At 38.0% G+C, this 15,992-nt stretch overlaps 1 protein-coding gene and 1 long non-coding RNA gene across 2 annotated transcripts in view; one reads left to right on the forward strand and one right to left on the reverse strand.

Annotated features, from left to right (window-relative positions):
* Window positions 1-481: 481 nt before the first annotated feature.
* Window positions 482-14,310, forward strand: LOC137334788 (uncharacterized). The gene is made up of 4 exons (XR_010966243.1): window positions 482-581; window positions 1,162-1,233; window positions 3,528-3,759; window positions 12,454-14,310. It is a non-coding gene; the product is annotated as an uncharacterized lncRNA (long non-coding RNA).
* The window catches only part of LOC137334787 (protein bicaudal D homolog 1-like), a 252,771-nt gene continuing 247,547 nt past the window's right edge, over window positions 10,769-15,992 (reverse strand). Inside the window, exon 9 of the mRNA XM_067999759.1 lies at window positions 10,769-12,661. Coding sequence (XP_067855860.1) covers window positions 12,571-12,661 — 91 coding nt within the window. The 3' untranslated portion in view covers window positions 10,769-12,570. The remainder of the gene's footprint in view (window positions 12,662-15,992) is intronic.

Consider the following 15,992-nt stretch of genomic DNA (forward strand, 5'->3'; position numbering starts at 1 on the left):
GTAACCTCCCTCCATCTATCACCCATATAACCTTCCCCCTCCCTCATCCATGTAACCCTCATCCATGTAACCTTCCCTTCCCCTTCTCACCCATATAACCTCCCTCCCCCTCTCACCCATGTAACCTCCCTCCCTTGCCGCCTCCTCCAGCCCTTTCCCACCCTGTAACCGTCCCCTCACTCAAATAATCCCGCCTGCCCCTTGCTGTTACAGGTCAGTCAGTCTCGAGCCGATCCACCGTGCTCGAGCCGCGGCGTCCGCTCCGATTGTGTGAGCAGTCAGTCAGCGCGACGTCACATATAACTTGGCAGTTAGTTGAATTAGTCAGAGGGCTGACGTGTTGTTTTGCATCTTTTGATTGTCGAGTAGTACTCCTCCATGTACTGAAATTTTCTCAAACGTCTAAAATCTATATTTATGTGTTACTAAATGGGAGCCTTATATTTTGGGTCTGTCATGACTAAATTTTCTCAACCTGCAATTTCTCGGACCGTTGTGACGGTCAGACATTGCGCACAAATTAAGATTAAGTCGCACAGCTGCAAACGATTGGCTGTCTTAAAGGGAAAGTGTACGTGAAGGTAAATAGGAAATAATCCCTGTTTTTACATATCAAAATGGTTTAAAATGTCATACCTCCGTTATTCCTAGTTTTAGTATTGTTTCCATTTGCGGTTGAGACCTATGGTTAGAGGTCTCCCCTCAGCAGGGAGCCACAATCTGATGCCAGCTACGTATGGGAAGATCAGCAAGCTTTTTTTAAAAAATGCTGCTAATTAACATCCTTTGGGGAGATTCCAAGCACTACAAGATAGGTGCCTAGTACTATCTGTTTCATCAGTTTCATCTATATTGTAAGGATAAACTCCAATATTTTGTAGTGTTATGTGACCAAGTTCAACCATGGTTAAGTGAATCAGGTACAGAATGACCAAGATGAATTTCCTTGCACTATCCTTGGGTGGTTAGGGCTTACGTTGCATAGCCAAGTTATGTGACTTCCCATATAAGCTTGAGCATAATTTGGATTATCAAGATTTAGAAGATTGGCAATAGACAAGCTTTTGAGACCTATATGGCTAGCGTGGTTATGACTGATTAATTCATTATTGATGAAAATTTAGTTAATCAATATGTGTTCATTTGCTTTCAATAACCAAGGTGAAATGATGAGCCTGGCCTTGGAAACGACAAGAAGATGGAAACCCTGATTAGGAAGCTAGTCAGCTCACGGTGAGTTTTAAAACAAAACTGAATCTCCAAGCCAGGGTAGTGATGAGATTCCTATAATTGTCCTCAGTGTCAGTGGAGGGCAAAAATCAACTAGGGTTCGCTCTTCTGATCATCATCCATTTAGCCCTGCTAGAAAGTGGCTGTGGACATTGCTCAGACTATGATGCCTGTGGCTAGCAGTTATGAAAATCTAACAAGCCTCAGGCTGCTGCCAAAATAGAGCCTATAACTTTAACCATACCCACATGGTTCACCCAACCTATCTAAGAACAAACAAAACAAAAATCTTTAATAACTACATATCTTGCAAATTAAAGTTCATTTGTTTCAATTTGCATTTATTTTGAGAATTAACTGAGATCATGCAACTTTGTTCACAGTCCCGAAAATTATAAGACAAAAAGTAAATACATTGGTAGTTGGTTGAGAAAAAATGAAGCAAGCTCCTTGAAAGAGTATACATTTATACCTATTTTAGGAACAAATACTTTGTTGTTTAAAAGAAGAGAATGCCACAAACATGAAGCTGAAGAAAAGGAATATCAGTATCGGCATGTGAAGGCTGTAAACAAGCATGGGCTTATGATGTCAGGACAATTTGCAATGAATAGATTCCGGGTGCACGAAGGTACAGCAACTCTATTTAGCCCACAATCAGGTACATGATATACTTAGTAAATCCAATCTTATTTCAAAATGTAATGATGAGAATAGCATAGATGGATTTGTAACGGCATTCAAATTGCTGGCAGAACAACATGAATGGCACCATAGAACATGAAAGAAAAACTAGTACACTCAGTGAGAAAGCTTTGACTACATTCTTGCATCTAGACCCTGAACTCTGCATGGACTATAATACTGTGAAATATGCAATTCTCAACTAATATAATCTCATAACAGAAGCTTATAGGTAGAAGTCTAGATTGGTATGCAAAAAACTTAGTGGTATGTACAAATAATTAGCTCTGCAGATGTGGGTTGCATGGAAACTGTGGTTAGCAGAAGATGCAAAATCAAGCAATTTATGCTGAAGAATTAGTTTTTTTTAGGGTTGTTCAAGGTGATCTGCATATATTGTTGCTGGACAGCAAATGCACAAGTGTGATGCTGGAGACCAAGTGTAGCCCTGAGATATAAGATTGCTGGATGTGACACAGGATGAAAAGAATATGGTGCCATTCTTATGCCCAGTCATGATAAATGTATGGCAAACAAAAGGCTTGCTCAATACAAGGTGCATCTGATATGGAGTGATCGGTGTGGGCAGGTTTGCTGACATTGATATTATTTTGGGGAAGTTAGAGAAGCTTGATGGGCCTTTTGCCTGAGTAAGATGCCCGGAATCCATTTCTCATAATTTCCATAGTAGTGGTGCCAATGAAGAAGTTCTGTTCAGGGAGTGGGTAATTTTGACAAAAATATTGTATATTTGTTGCTAGTTTATGGGTTCTTTCCTTGCACTAATTTCTTAGCTTAAAAAAAGTTCTTTTAAGAAAGATACCACCCTCAAAAGAGCTTCTGCAACTGTATGGTGGGAAAATGGCTTATATTCCTTTAGCTTTGCATGAAGTATATAAAAGTATATATAAGTAACCAACACATACATCTGGAAAAACAAGTTAACAAGTGCTAGAAATAACTAACATACATAAATAGACTATTAATCAATGGCATAATCTAATTATGATGTGGAGATGCCGGTGATGGACTGGGGTTGACAATTGTAAACAATTTTACAACACCAAGTTATAGTCCAGCAATTTTATTTTAAATTCACAAGCTTTCGGAGGCTTCCTCCTTAGTCAGGTGAACGATGTGAAAATGTTCACCTGACGAAGGAGGAAGCCTCCGAAAGCATCGTTCACCTGACGAAGGAGGAAGCCTCCGAAAGCTTGTGAATTTAAAATAAAATTGCTGGACTATAACTTGGTGTTGTAAAATTGTTTACAATAATCTAATTAGGATAGGATAGCCTTAGCATACACAGTACTTGTCAGACACTACAAATGACTGTCGATACTCATTTGTGTAAGTGATATGTAGCTTTCTATTCATTGTTCAAATAAAGTACCTTTCTCTCGCAGACTGACTTCCCCAAACATATTTCAATGGGTTTTATGGGTATAAGAATTGGACAATTTGGATGTGCTAGTTAATTGTAGTTTGGACCTATTTACAACAGATGCAGAGACAAGATGCAGCTCTGTAGGTAGAACCACCTATGAAATTCCAAGAAAAATTGTACTTCGTGCCTGCTCCTCTTCTGAGTAACATTTTTCCATTTTTTAAAGAAAAATTTATAAAGACGACCATTCAAAGGAACTCAACTGTCTAATTTGAGAGCTGCTGCCTGTATCCTAACTTGTATCAAGTCCCGTTCAACCATCATCCGTGTGCTTCATGACCTACATTGGCTTCCAATCCGGCAACTGGAGAAGCGCAGAGATCTCGGAGGGTTGTAGGGCTGGAGGAGGTCATGGAGATAGGGAGAGAGCGAGACAATGGAGGGATTTGAAAACAAGGGTGAGAATTGTTGATTCATTATGTGTTTATTATGATACAAATTTTGTTTTAGTGGCAGATAGTAGAGAACTGTGCTGCTGCTGTATCTTGGAGAATTTTTGGCTGGACTGTGATTGAGTAAAATTGTTTTTTTAGTACACTGCGATTGGAGAGAAAGTTTTATGTAATATGATTGGTGAATAACAAGTGTTATGAAAATAGCAAGTAACCAATTAGAAAAGAGAAAAACAAAACTTGACTGGTGGTTTGACAGTCATGATGTAGACAATAAACCTGATATATATGGCAGATACAAGAAATTTTATTCCAAAAGTATATAGGCATCATGTTTGCATTTTGCAAAAGTTTCTCTAAGATGCAGTCCTTGTGACAGTTCTTCATCTATTCCACTATATTCCTCTAAAATAAACTTTATCATATGGATAATACATTAAAAAAAATTCACAAAGGATTTCAAACATACCCGTAAACTTCTCCATACCTTGTACCAATCACAGTGTTTTCCCTCCGTGCAAAATCAATATAGACACTCTATGCATATTTGTTCCAGGGGACCTTCAAACCTTTTGTCACAGCTGTGCATAGAGTGGCTCTACAATAGACACATGATACATGAGCTGCTTAGGGGGTAAGTCACCCTGACTGCCCCCACCCCAGCTGAACTAGTCTAATCTCGGCCTCACAGGATTATCACCTGCCTAAGTATTCCTAGACTCGCTGTGTGTCCTGGCTGATAAAATCCTCGGGAGACAACTGCAAACCCTCAATAAGAAACAAAGCAATGAAATCAGTTCAGTATAGATAACATATACAGAATGGTGTATATGTTATGCATCAGCTTAGCTTAGTGCATCCAAAGCAGAACCACATACCAGGGGCTTGAGCTCATAACCTAAGATGGCACTCCAGTGCACTATTGGGGGACTACTGAATTGTCAGACATTCCTTCCTCACCTGAGATGTTAAACCAATGTCCCATCTGCCTTCAGGTGGTAGTTCAGGTGGAAGTCAAAGATCCTATGGCATTAGTTGAAGATGATTAGGGAGTTTTCTTGGCCAACATTTCTCCCTCAACCAAAAACAAATTAACTGCCCATTATTGCTATATGTGAGGCCCTACTGTGTAAAAATGGCAGTTGTCTTTCCTACATCAGTCACTACATTTCAAAGTTATTCTTTGTATGTGAAGCTCAGAGATGTGATAAGATGCTACATAAATGCAAGTCTTTAACAGCACATTCTACGTGGTGTTTAAATAAAAATTCTTAATTTGGTATAGGCAGGTCAGCCACATGAAATTAAACTCTGAGTTTAAGCAGAGGGCCCATGTACTCTTTAGTTTGAGAAATCCAATGCGATACCTGCTTCCACGCAGAAGTAGATATGATTCACTGCTGAGATCGCTTGTGTTCACAGACACAGTATTCCTTCAGTTACAGGAACCATTTTCGTTGTATAAACACTTTGCTTGAAGCCTTGACCAGTACCAGCAAAAATACGAATGAAACTTAAAACACACAACTAACACAGCACCTCCTAAATAAGGCAACAAAGACACACAAGAAAGAAACAAGATCACCAGAAACAAACTGTCTCCTCTTTATTTATTGGAAACAATTACACATTACACTGCTGCATTTTGCTTTTTAAGAAATAATTTAAAAACAGATATATTGCCTTCTTTCATCTCTGAAGCTTTTCAATAGCCTTTCCACCATCCCAAAAGGTAGGAATGGGCAGCCCGGGCCTAAAACCACACCAAGGTGGTGTCGTCGGTCCATATGCACTCACACAAAGCTTTCGCTCCAGATACATTTTCACCACCTTTCATGTTTCCAAATCAATCCAAGGCCTCAAAGCTGGTTTCCCTTTTCAACCTTTGGTAGGATTAATTTCAAACTAGATCACACAAAAAAAGCCAATTTCAAAGCTGGGAACTTTAGATTGTCAGATTTACAATATAAACTCACAGAAATACAGGGATTTACTTTTCTTATTACAAATGAATAACTCAGTTACAAATTTTGTAATACAGGTCAAATCCAAGGGGAAGAACTCCATCAGTAGTGTACTGACCAGTATTAACACAATAAGTTCAAAGGACCAGTGCAGGTCACTAATACCGAAACTAAAATCTACTTGTCAACCAAATAGTTATTATACATTTCAAATTACAAACTCCACCATGGGAGAGGAACACTTCATGAAGCTGAATACGAAGACAGTGGAAGTATAAGAATCCCTATGACACCAGCCCATTCAGGGCAGTACGTACTATATAGTACATCAACCAATCTGCACTTCTCAGCTGTGTGCATTATACAATCTTATCAATGGGAAAAATACTTTTTAGGGTAGTTAAACAAATAACTGCTTTTCCAGTATCAAGCACATGCAAATTTATACCAATGAATTTGTATGACTTTATTGGCATGGCAAAAAAGGCACAAAATAGGCATTGAACAAATAATGTTGTAAAAAAAATAAATTGTTGTAATTATAATTCCATCTCCAGGAGCTTCTCTGCTGGAATAGGGAGAGGGCAAATTAAATTCTGCAATGGAATTGGGAGCAGAGTTAAATCACACATGAGGTGAAATTTTGACTATGAGGCTATCATGTAGGAAAACAAAGCTTCTGTCCTGCAATTTGGGACAGAGTGCTGATTAAAGCAGGATTCAAAGCCGAGGAGGTGGCTATAGCACCTAAATGACTTCAATCAGCTCAAGTTATGTTCCAGCATAGAAATCACTGAAGACTGGATTGTAGCCATTAGAAGATAGATTGCTTACAGTTCTACTTTCAGATGTCAACGGTGCTTTTAACATGTGGAGATCTATCAGGAATTAGTCCCCACTGACCTGAGAATCACAGCATATAAGGTGTAATCTATCTACTGATCTACCTCTGATTGTATTAAAGTGTACATCACAACATGATTTTACATCCAATAGCCAAAACTGTTACTACACATTGTTATTAATACTATTTAATGTAACAATATCCCACAGTAGTCACAAAAAATATCCTCAAATCATACAGAACGATGCTAAGTAGCCTGCCAGTTCTTTAAATTCTTCGGTGGTTTCCTTTTCTGAACTGCTGTCAGAGGCTGATGTCTGGAGTTAACCCCACCACCTGTGAGTCAGAGATTCCAGCAGTAGTGGCTGCCTTCTTGCTCTTAGGTGGAATCTCACCTCTGCACTCGATGGGGGCAGAGTGGATACTGCACATTAAACTACAGGCTTGCTTTCCTTGCTGATCCATCTGTGTTGCTGTGGCTTTGTTCTTTTCACAGTTTTCTTTTCTATAAACATTTGTCCTCATACTCAATTGATTCAGCTCTAACATTGCATTAAACCCAACACATTTAATACGAGTCACTCTAAGGGTAATTTATTCCCTGTTTACTGCCTAACAGAATGCAAAAGTTTTTAATAAGGGGGAAAAAGTAAAATCTTTTACTTGGACTCCTCAAAGACACTCATGGTTTTATACTAAAGGCCAATATGGAGAACAAGCAGTTTGTGTGCTCATGTAGTTGACTTATGTCCTTCACCCACTGGATTGTGAATAGGGGCCAAAGAGCAGAGGTCAGCAGAGTAAACACACAGACCATGTGCTCTTCAAAGTGACCTCCACTGTGAAAACCTGAATAGCTTCATACTGAATAAAACAATTTTTTCAAACAGATCAGCTTTTGTTGATCCTACAAAAATTAAAAACAACTGTGGGGTGCTACAGCTCAAGAAACATAAATATCATTTGTACTACGTAAAGTAAACCAGCACAATTTTTGTACAGTACAGTTATGGTTCCGGAGAGGGAAGGTTATGATGAGTAAGCAGCTAGGTCGGGTTCATCTATGAAAAAGAGATTAGCTTGTTTGGGTCTCATTGTCTTTTCCTGTTCCTAAATAAAACTGTGTTCTCATGTATAAAAACATACAGTCGAAGGTTTTTTTTTCATTTGTATAGAACTTCTCATAACAAACAATTAAAAAAGTGAGAGTCGGTAGTGCAAAAAAAAAGTTTAAATTGGAAGCTCACATATATTTAATTAGTGTGCAGAAATGAAAAACATACATTACAGACTACTCAAACATATATTTTCAGTCATGGTAATATTCTCCACATTCAGTAAATTGCCAACAAACCCAACAGTGGATAAAGCTGCTTTCATGGTGTGTGATGTTTTCCACATCGTTCACCTGAGGAAGGAGGTAGCCTCCGAAAGCTTGTGAATTTAAAATAAAATTGCTGGACTATAACTTGGTGTTGTAAAATTGTTTACAAAATTCATGGTGTGTGGCATCTTGAGCAGTTGGTGTTTGTGGTGCTGATTTCATAAGGCAGTGAGGTATACACTATACAACCCATTGGTTGTGTGTATTACACTGGGATTTCCTTGACCCTGGACTTGACAAGTAAGCCACAACCAGCAGCAAGCAAAGTCACACATACCTAGAAAAAATAGCACTAATATCCTGTTTTCCTATAGGAAAAAAAATGTTTACAAGCACTTGCCACTGAAAGTGAACAGGGAGTTTCTTTTGAAACTAACAATGTCAGAAAAAGAGTTGGAGAAATCATGGTTTAGTCTCGGGGTTAAGAAGAGCATTTTTTTTTAATCTGCGTACTTGTTGGTACAAAAGCATAACTCTACAAGGTGACATGCTAAAAACAGACTTGAATCAGGCCTGCAAAGGTGTTCCCATTAAACACATTTAAAATGTTATGCCTGTTATGAAAGTGCTGATATGACTGGCAATAATATTTCTAGAACTGCTGATTTTCTTTGTACTAGAACATGATCAACTTGTCCAGTGGAGAATCGGGACAGACACTGTCTTGTGCATGTGATCTTGCCAACCCAGAGAACTCAGATTACTCAGGCTAAATACAATGGTATTTTACAGCCTACAATGTCAACATCGTTGATATTTTAAACTTTAAATTCAAACTGTTCTGCTGGATAAGGAACAGGGGGAGGAAAAAAGATAAGGGAACACAGTTGTTTTTATGCATTCTCAATAAGTATCCATTTTCAATAAGAGTACTTGGGCTAGCTGCTCAAATTAAGTATGGGATAACAAATGACCAGAGATGAATCACCGACCGAAGATTCTAAGTTAGTTTTAGACCAGAAAATAGCCTCAACCATTTATTAAAGCCCAAGACCAATAATTATAGAATTCCTAAAACTAAACCTTACTATGAAATAACTAGGAACTACATATGAACAGCCATTGTTATCTCTAGGATTCTGACGTTATTAGTCTCTCAGATTTCAATACTCAATTTTTCATAAGTCCAATATTGTTGGATTCAGAGTCAAAGTGGAAAGAATAGTGGTGCAGTAATGATGTTGTGCCTTTAAATGTCTTTAGTGTGCTTTTTAAGTATAATAAAGAAATACATTTTGCTCTGTTAACTAACATTACCATAGTGTTTGTCTAATGTGCTAGTGACATCAAGTGACAGAACATTAATACTGCACTAATCTTTTTTATATTGACAGGCTGGCTAATTTAAACCACTTTGATCCTTTGCGGTATCCAGCTGCTATGTCAAATATATATATTTAACATTCCAGCCGGACACCATGGAAAGTATATCACTAATATATTTTAATGAAACTTAAGTATTAAAATATTTATGGTGTGACTCAACAACAAAAATAGACTTTGTGCACAGTTTTAACTTCAGTTGCATCCAGCTTGCGCTTTACACATACAGTAATATCGCTTATTCAATTGTGATTGAACTTCGAGCTTTGTTCAAACTCAATTAAGGGCTGCCCAGCCCAATTGAGGATATCCTCACAAGGATGTTTTAACAGTGCGACTGAGAGTTGATAATAATGGAGAGATTTTCATCATTGTTTACACCCATGGACCAGGAAAGAATCAAATGGTAGCTCAAATGGTGTTTAAAATTGTGATCAATTGTAGTAGTAACAAGCTACAGTTGGAAGGCAAGGAAAGCAAAACTGTAGTTACAGCCTTCACATCAATCTCTCTGTTCTCAGTTTTCCTGCACAGTGCAGGTAACTGCAGTCAGCAGAAACTTCTGTTTTTTTTTAAAAGAGGCAAACATTCACAAACTGAAGGCAACAGATCGTGCGTCCTTTTCAAAATTGGTACACTGAAGAGCATAAATAGAGATTTTCTCAGAATAATAGAGGATTCAGCAATTACCTGCTCTGTCCAGTTGAAGGAGTCCTAAGTAGGTCTCACTTTAACTGTCTCAGGGCCCGTACAAGACTTGGCAAAACCATTTTAATTAATGTTTACTTTTTTAAAAAATTCTTTGCTGGAATTCTGGGTTTATTTTATAATCATGGCTGTGTCAGTCAGTCGGCCTGACAACACTGAATCTTTGTGGCTGGGGCACTGGTTAGTAGTGGGGAACGGATAGCAACGGACATTTCAACTGGACATCATAAAGGATTAAAGCAGTCTTCTTACCTTAGTCCACTACAGTTTTTACATTATTTTTTTACAAAACAACTTTTTTTTCCTAAATAGGTTTGCTGCTTGATGCTTTAGTCACAGATAGCAATATGTAGCAGTTTATGCTGTAAAAAGCCATCAATATTTTCTTAAAAGGGCACCATCTTTAGGAATAGTTTGGCAAATTTTTTCTTGTTCAGAATGCCCAGAAGTCATGCGGAATTTTCAGCACAATGACATCATGCTCAAGTGACACATGTACTTCAATGCAGTTCATGTCGTTTTGTCAACCAATGATAAAACGTTTGCCAAATATTTCATGTTCCATCAAAATGGATAGCCCTTTATATCACTGTTACTCGTCAATCAGTTGTGCATGATATATTCCACTGCCTTATGGTAGCAGTCTGAGGCTAGTCTCTCTTCATCAAAAAAGACCGATGGGCTGAAGTCTCTTTCGTGTCATGCATTAGGTTACTCAGCACAAAGAATCTTTTGTACAGGACATGTGCAACACACAGTAACTTCACTGATGTGGACACATTGTGTTCCCAGAATTTTGTTGATTGAAATGAAAAAAAAAAATCACAAAGTGGTGCCAATTCAATTCTCTCATTCATATATAGATATATATATCTATATATGAATGATATAAAAATATTATATATATATTTATTATAGCAATGAATTAAAATTGTGTAGTAACACAACTGTGCGAGAAGCATGCAAATAATGAAATGTGTTAGACAGAAAACTGGCAGCAAAGCAGTTCATAGATAAGTGTTTTTTTGTCATCATCTTTGTGGTAACAGAAAAGTCAACATCTTTGACAGGAAACTCTTGGTTTCTTGAGACTCTAATGCATGGACTTGATTAGCTGTGTAAATGGAAGGAGTGTCGATTTCATGACAAGGGGAAGAGACATTGACTAACATAATCCATGTGTTCCCCATCATTATTTCTCTAATAACTATATAGACCATGCCCCTCACATTTGCTCCCATATACACACGGTCTGCTCAGCCTCAGACATCTCCACAGACTCTATTAATACTGATCCATGGTGACCTGCTTGAGCAGCACGGGAAGACATTCACCACTCTCTCTTTCTATGGCTAGTTTCCATCCATCTCAAGGATTGGCTTTCATTTTTCTGAAGCTGTAGGGTAACTCCATATATCAAGTCTGAAATATTAACACCAGTCTATAGGGGCTCTTGGATAAGTTTATCTACCAAGATGTAAAGTTTATCATCACACTCAAGACTTTATACCCACAGATAAATGTTCCAAGCCCTTGCACACAATTTAGAAAAATGCTTGTTGCCTATTTAATCATTGTTGCCACAGTATCCTCGAAATTATACTATCTTGATTTTTGCACAACAAAAACACCAGTTTAATGATACTGTGACCCAGAAGCAAAAGATCTATGCAATAATAATAGTAATAATAATAATGGTCTTAAAAAATGTGATATATCAAGCAATCTCCAGTTTCATTTAGCACCTGGCCCCAAAATTAAATAAACACTCTCATACACTATTTTATGAAAAATATACAAATCAAAATGGCATCCATTAACAAGTTAAATACAGGGACAAATTAAGAAATAAAAGGCAAAGACACATCTCTAGCAGCAGAACTGCAAATAGTTAAGAGAGATTGACACTCATCGCCACTGTGCAATTACAATAGCCCACTCTGGCCATAGTAATGCTGTAGTCTAGGAATGCTAATTATGCCAAAATCCTTTTTTTTTACTTTTTAAACAGTCATAACGTCATCTCCAAATAATAAGTAATAATCGTCCTAACAAAGATCATTCAATAAATAAAACATTCAAACATGTAAGTGCACCACATACTGAAACACTGGTTTGGACTTAACCTTACAAAATAAATGCATCACCTCATGCTGCCAAAATTACTGAAACACACATTGAAATCAATTCCTGTGGCTGACCTCAGATGCTGAGTGACTGATGTTGATCATATGCAAGTTAATTCCATCAGTCCTTTTTCTGCCCCCTTTTCTCACTCTCCTACTTAAGTTTCAGAGGCAAAACCAAGCAACTGTTAGCTATCCTGTTTCACAGAAGTTAATTAGCTATCATACTCCAAAATAATAGACGGTGGAAGGGGAAAATAAACAGCAAAGGAAGTCTTCCAAACAGGTGGCGCTCTGTGCTTCGTGTGTCGTGCTTCTCAACATTCTCTCCTTTCTTCCCACCGTCAATAGGAATCGGGGCTCGGCAGTGAAGCAACAGAATAGGAAAGCCTCTGGGCTTTCCCGGCAGCACGTCAGTACCAGAGGAATCCTGCTTCTTTCTCCAGTGGATGACATCCTGTGGCATGACTAGGAATGGGGAGGAGGCTTAGAAAGACATCTGAGAGGGACACATTTTGATCTGGAATGTGAGTGCTCTTGCTGGAGAGCTACATTAGGACTGCAAATTTAAAAAAGAAGCAGTAAGAAATATATGCACTGACAAAGCAAAATGACATTGTAGAAAACAATCCAGATATATATACTAGCCAATGAATTTCTCAGTAATCAACTGCAAATTATTTTTATTTTTCAATATCCCTTCTTTCCAATTTTCTCCCCATCTCTCCTGAAGACATTGGGTGTAATTTTAACCTAACCCACCTTCAATAACCTAACTTCAATAGAAAGGAAAATCGAGAAAGACGTAAAGCGGGCAGCCGATCTGATCCCATCAGTTTTCCGCTGAACGGGTCGGGTTAAAATGATCCCCATTAATTCAATTGTAGGGTACTGTTCATGGATAGTGGCTCTCCTCTGGTACCTTAGCCAATGGTTATTTTTTTTATATAAGTGAGCCTAGGCATTGAGTGCTGGCAGGCTGTTAGAATGTGAGGCGCATCACCACCAAGACAGACACTGCCCTCCTCTGCAATCCACTTTCCAGCAGGTGTGACTGGACAGCAAACGGAAGCAGGAGCAGGAGCCCTAGCTCAATGCTGCTTCAGTAGCCCTGGAGGGCTCAAGCCAATTGTAGCAGCCCTATTGTCACCCTGGCTCAGGTTTGCTAACTCAACACAGATCAAAGTTCAAACCTGTGACCTTCCTGATTTATATGGCCATGTGGAAACCAATCTACTGCAAATTTATTTCTCCATGTACTTTCAGTAACAGTTTCACAATTGTTAATCTTTCAAAGTGAACATTCCTGCACATCAACATAATGTTTTCACTGACAACTGCCATTGACAACAAAAAGCCCAATAAAACTAAGGTATATAATTAACATTATATATTATTTTCAAAAAAGCGAGATATCTTTGAGGGGCTTCAAGGCAGTTATTTGGTTACAGGGTTCAGGTGATAGTTATAAACCACTTGAGTTTATTATGATAATTTAAGAAGTCATGTGACCCACCCCCTTACTTAGTTAGTACCTTGCAATCACTCACAGATATCTGTACAAGTGTACATTAAACAGGATTTGTTTTTGGCATGCACCTAGATGCTTGTTGAATGTACAACACTTGCAAATTTCAAGCTGCCCTACCCTCCTTTCTTTTTTACCCCTAGTGCTTCTTACAATTTCTGGTAAAATAAACAGAATTTTGCTACTTTTTAAGAATACCATCTTTGCTGCATGCAAAAGACAAAATCATGTAAATTTGTGGTATTTCACCTGTAAAACAAGTTGTTCAAAATCGCATATAACTGGGTTAAATATGACCATAAAACAAACCAAAACATAACCAGTTGTTAAAATGAACTAAAGACTGAACAGAAGCATGCAGATTCAGCCCGAGACATGGAGATTGTGTTATGGATTTACAATGACATTATGTTACACAATGGGTTCAGTCAGCTTTGAGTTTGTCAGCAGCAAGCCCTGAGTGTTATTTGAGGGGAATAGTATTTAACATCATGTCCTGACTGCTACTTTTAGAAGCAGTGTCAGTACCAATAAATAGGATCTACAGGGGACATTACAGCTAGTTTATAAGTTTAGTTGCTTGCTTTAAGCATTACTGTGTGGATTGTTCTTATATTGTTATTGACATATTGCAGTCTGTAAGTAAGTAATTCAAAGAAAGCGTTTTAACTTCAAAATGGTAATGCATTTCCTATTAAAATAATTATGTTGATAGATTTAAAATTAGCCTATTCTGTGGTGATATTTGTTCCAATTCCTTTCAATGGGCTCTTCCACTTGTTGGCAATGGTTCTTCATCTTGTGACATCAGTTGATGGAATAGTTCATGCAAAAGAGGGAAGTGATGGGGGACTGTTGACAATCTTTTTAATAACCATTTTTGAAGGGTTTAATCTCTACAAAGAGGCTCATTATGTAAAGATCACACTGTTCAAGCTCTTTGAAAATAGAATAACTGAGAAAAACGAGTCTACTTGCTGCCATGTTGGATATTGCTGAATCAGTCATTCATTTAGATTAAGAATTTCTGATTTGATAATTCCCCTTTAGTTGATGCTAGTTGACAGTTAAATTTGTTTGCTATCCTAGATGATGGAGATAGATATATATATATATATATATATATATGGATCTAGCTGGTGGCATATATCCAATGATCCTTAAGATAACTAATACATAGATTTGGTGCTATGTAATTGGTAACCAATGGCAGATGCTAGAAAGAAACTAATGTGATACAGAATCAGCCAGTGTTACATTGAATGTGCAGAAAGAGCCATTCATGACTTACAAATGAAAGCAAGAGACTGAAAGGGAATAAATGTAAATGGTGAGTGACATGATTACAGATATTGTACACTTATTGGCTCCAGGTAAAATGACTTGAGTCATAGAGAGATAGCTTGGTGTGTTTTGAGGACACAAAAAAAGGATACTTGGACACTCCACTTACTGTAAAAATGTCTTTTTGAAATTGTAACTACATTACCAAACCACTAATGCACAATATTTGGAACTCCTTTTTGCTGGAAGTGTCTTTTCTTCCCCCTCCCCCCATTTTCTTCAGTTGGATCTCTCTACAGCACCCAAAGTGGAGAGACCTCAGCTTGCAGACAATGTCACTCTGAAAGTGGCAGTCAGGAAGTATATGAAAGCAGACTGCAGGAGTGCCTTTCTCTCCCTCCTTGGGGGGAAGTAGCTGTTCCACTGCTCTATCCTTTCCCACAATGATCAATCTCAGTGTAATTGTTGAGTCAGCATGTCGAGGATCACGGGGGTGAACCTCCAACCTACCACTCTGTACGTGGACGTCCAGTACACTGTCCTGCCTCAATTTTTGTAGTGCTACAAAATGGAGCCTAATGTGGGATATAAGTTGAGGCCAGTGAATAGCCAGAGCGGAGCCTGTAGAAACTGCACCTGTGAATGCAACATTTGACTTAAAAGACTGAGGGTGAAATTGTTTATTTTACCCCTAATGGGTCATTAGAATCACATGTTCTAATGTGTCCAAAAATCTCAAGAACACCGAGGTTACTTCCCTTACATGGGCTCCATAAACAAAGACAACATCGATCTTACGTGGTGTGAATTCAACTGTGAAACTAGAGGGCTAGAATGTGAATTCTTCATTCGAAGATTTCTAATGACCATTTCAATGTATGAAGTAAATTATAACAATATGCAGTTGTAAAACCTTTTTCTAAATATCAGAAACTGAATTTTATTCATTCAGTGCCACCAGAACCCATGGCTCAACTGACATCATCTACTCAACTCATAAGGAATTGCAGCCACAACACTACATCCTACCACAGCATAGCATAGTGCAGTTTTCCACACTACTCTCCAAAACCTCTCC

The sequence above is a fragment of the Heptranchias perlo genome, chromosome 18 (genome assembly GCF_035084215.1).
Source record: "Heptranchias perlo isolate sHepPer1 chromosome 18, sHepPer1.hap1, whole genome shotgun sequence".
Taxonomy (NCBI): domain Eukaryota; kingdom Metazoa; phylum Chordata; class Chondrichthyes; order Hexanchiformes; family Hexanchidae; genus Heptranchias; species Heptranchias perlo.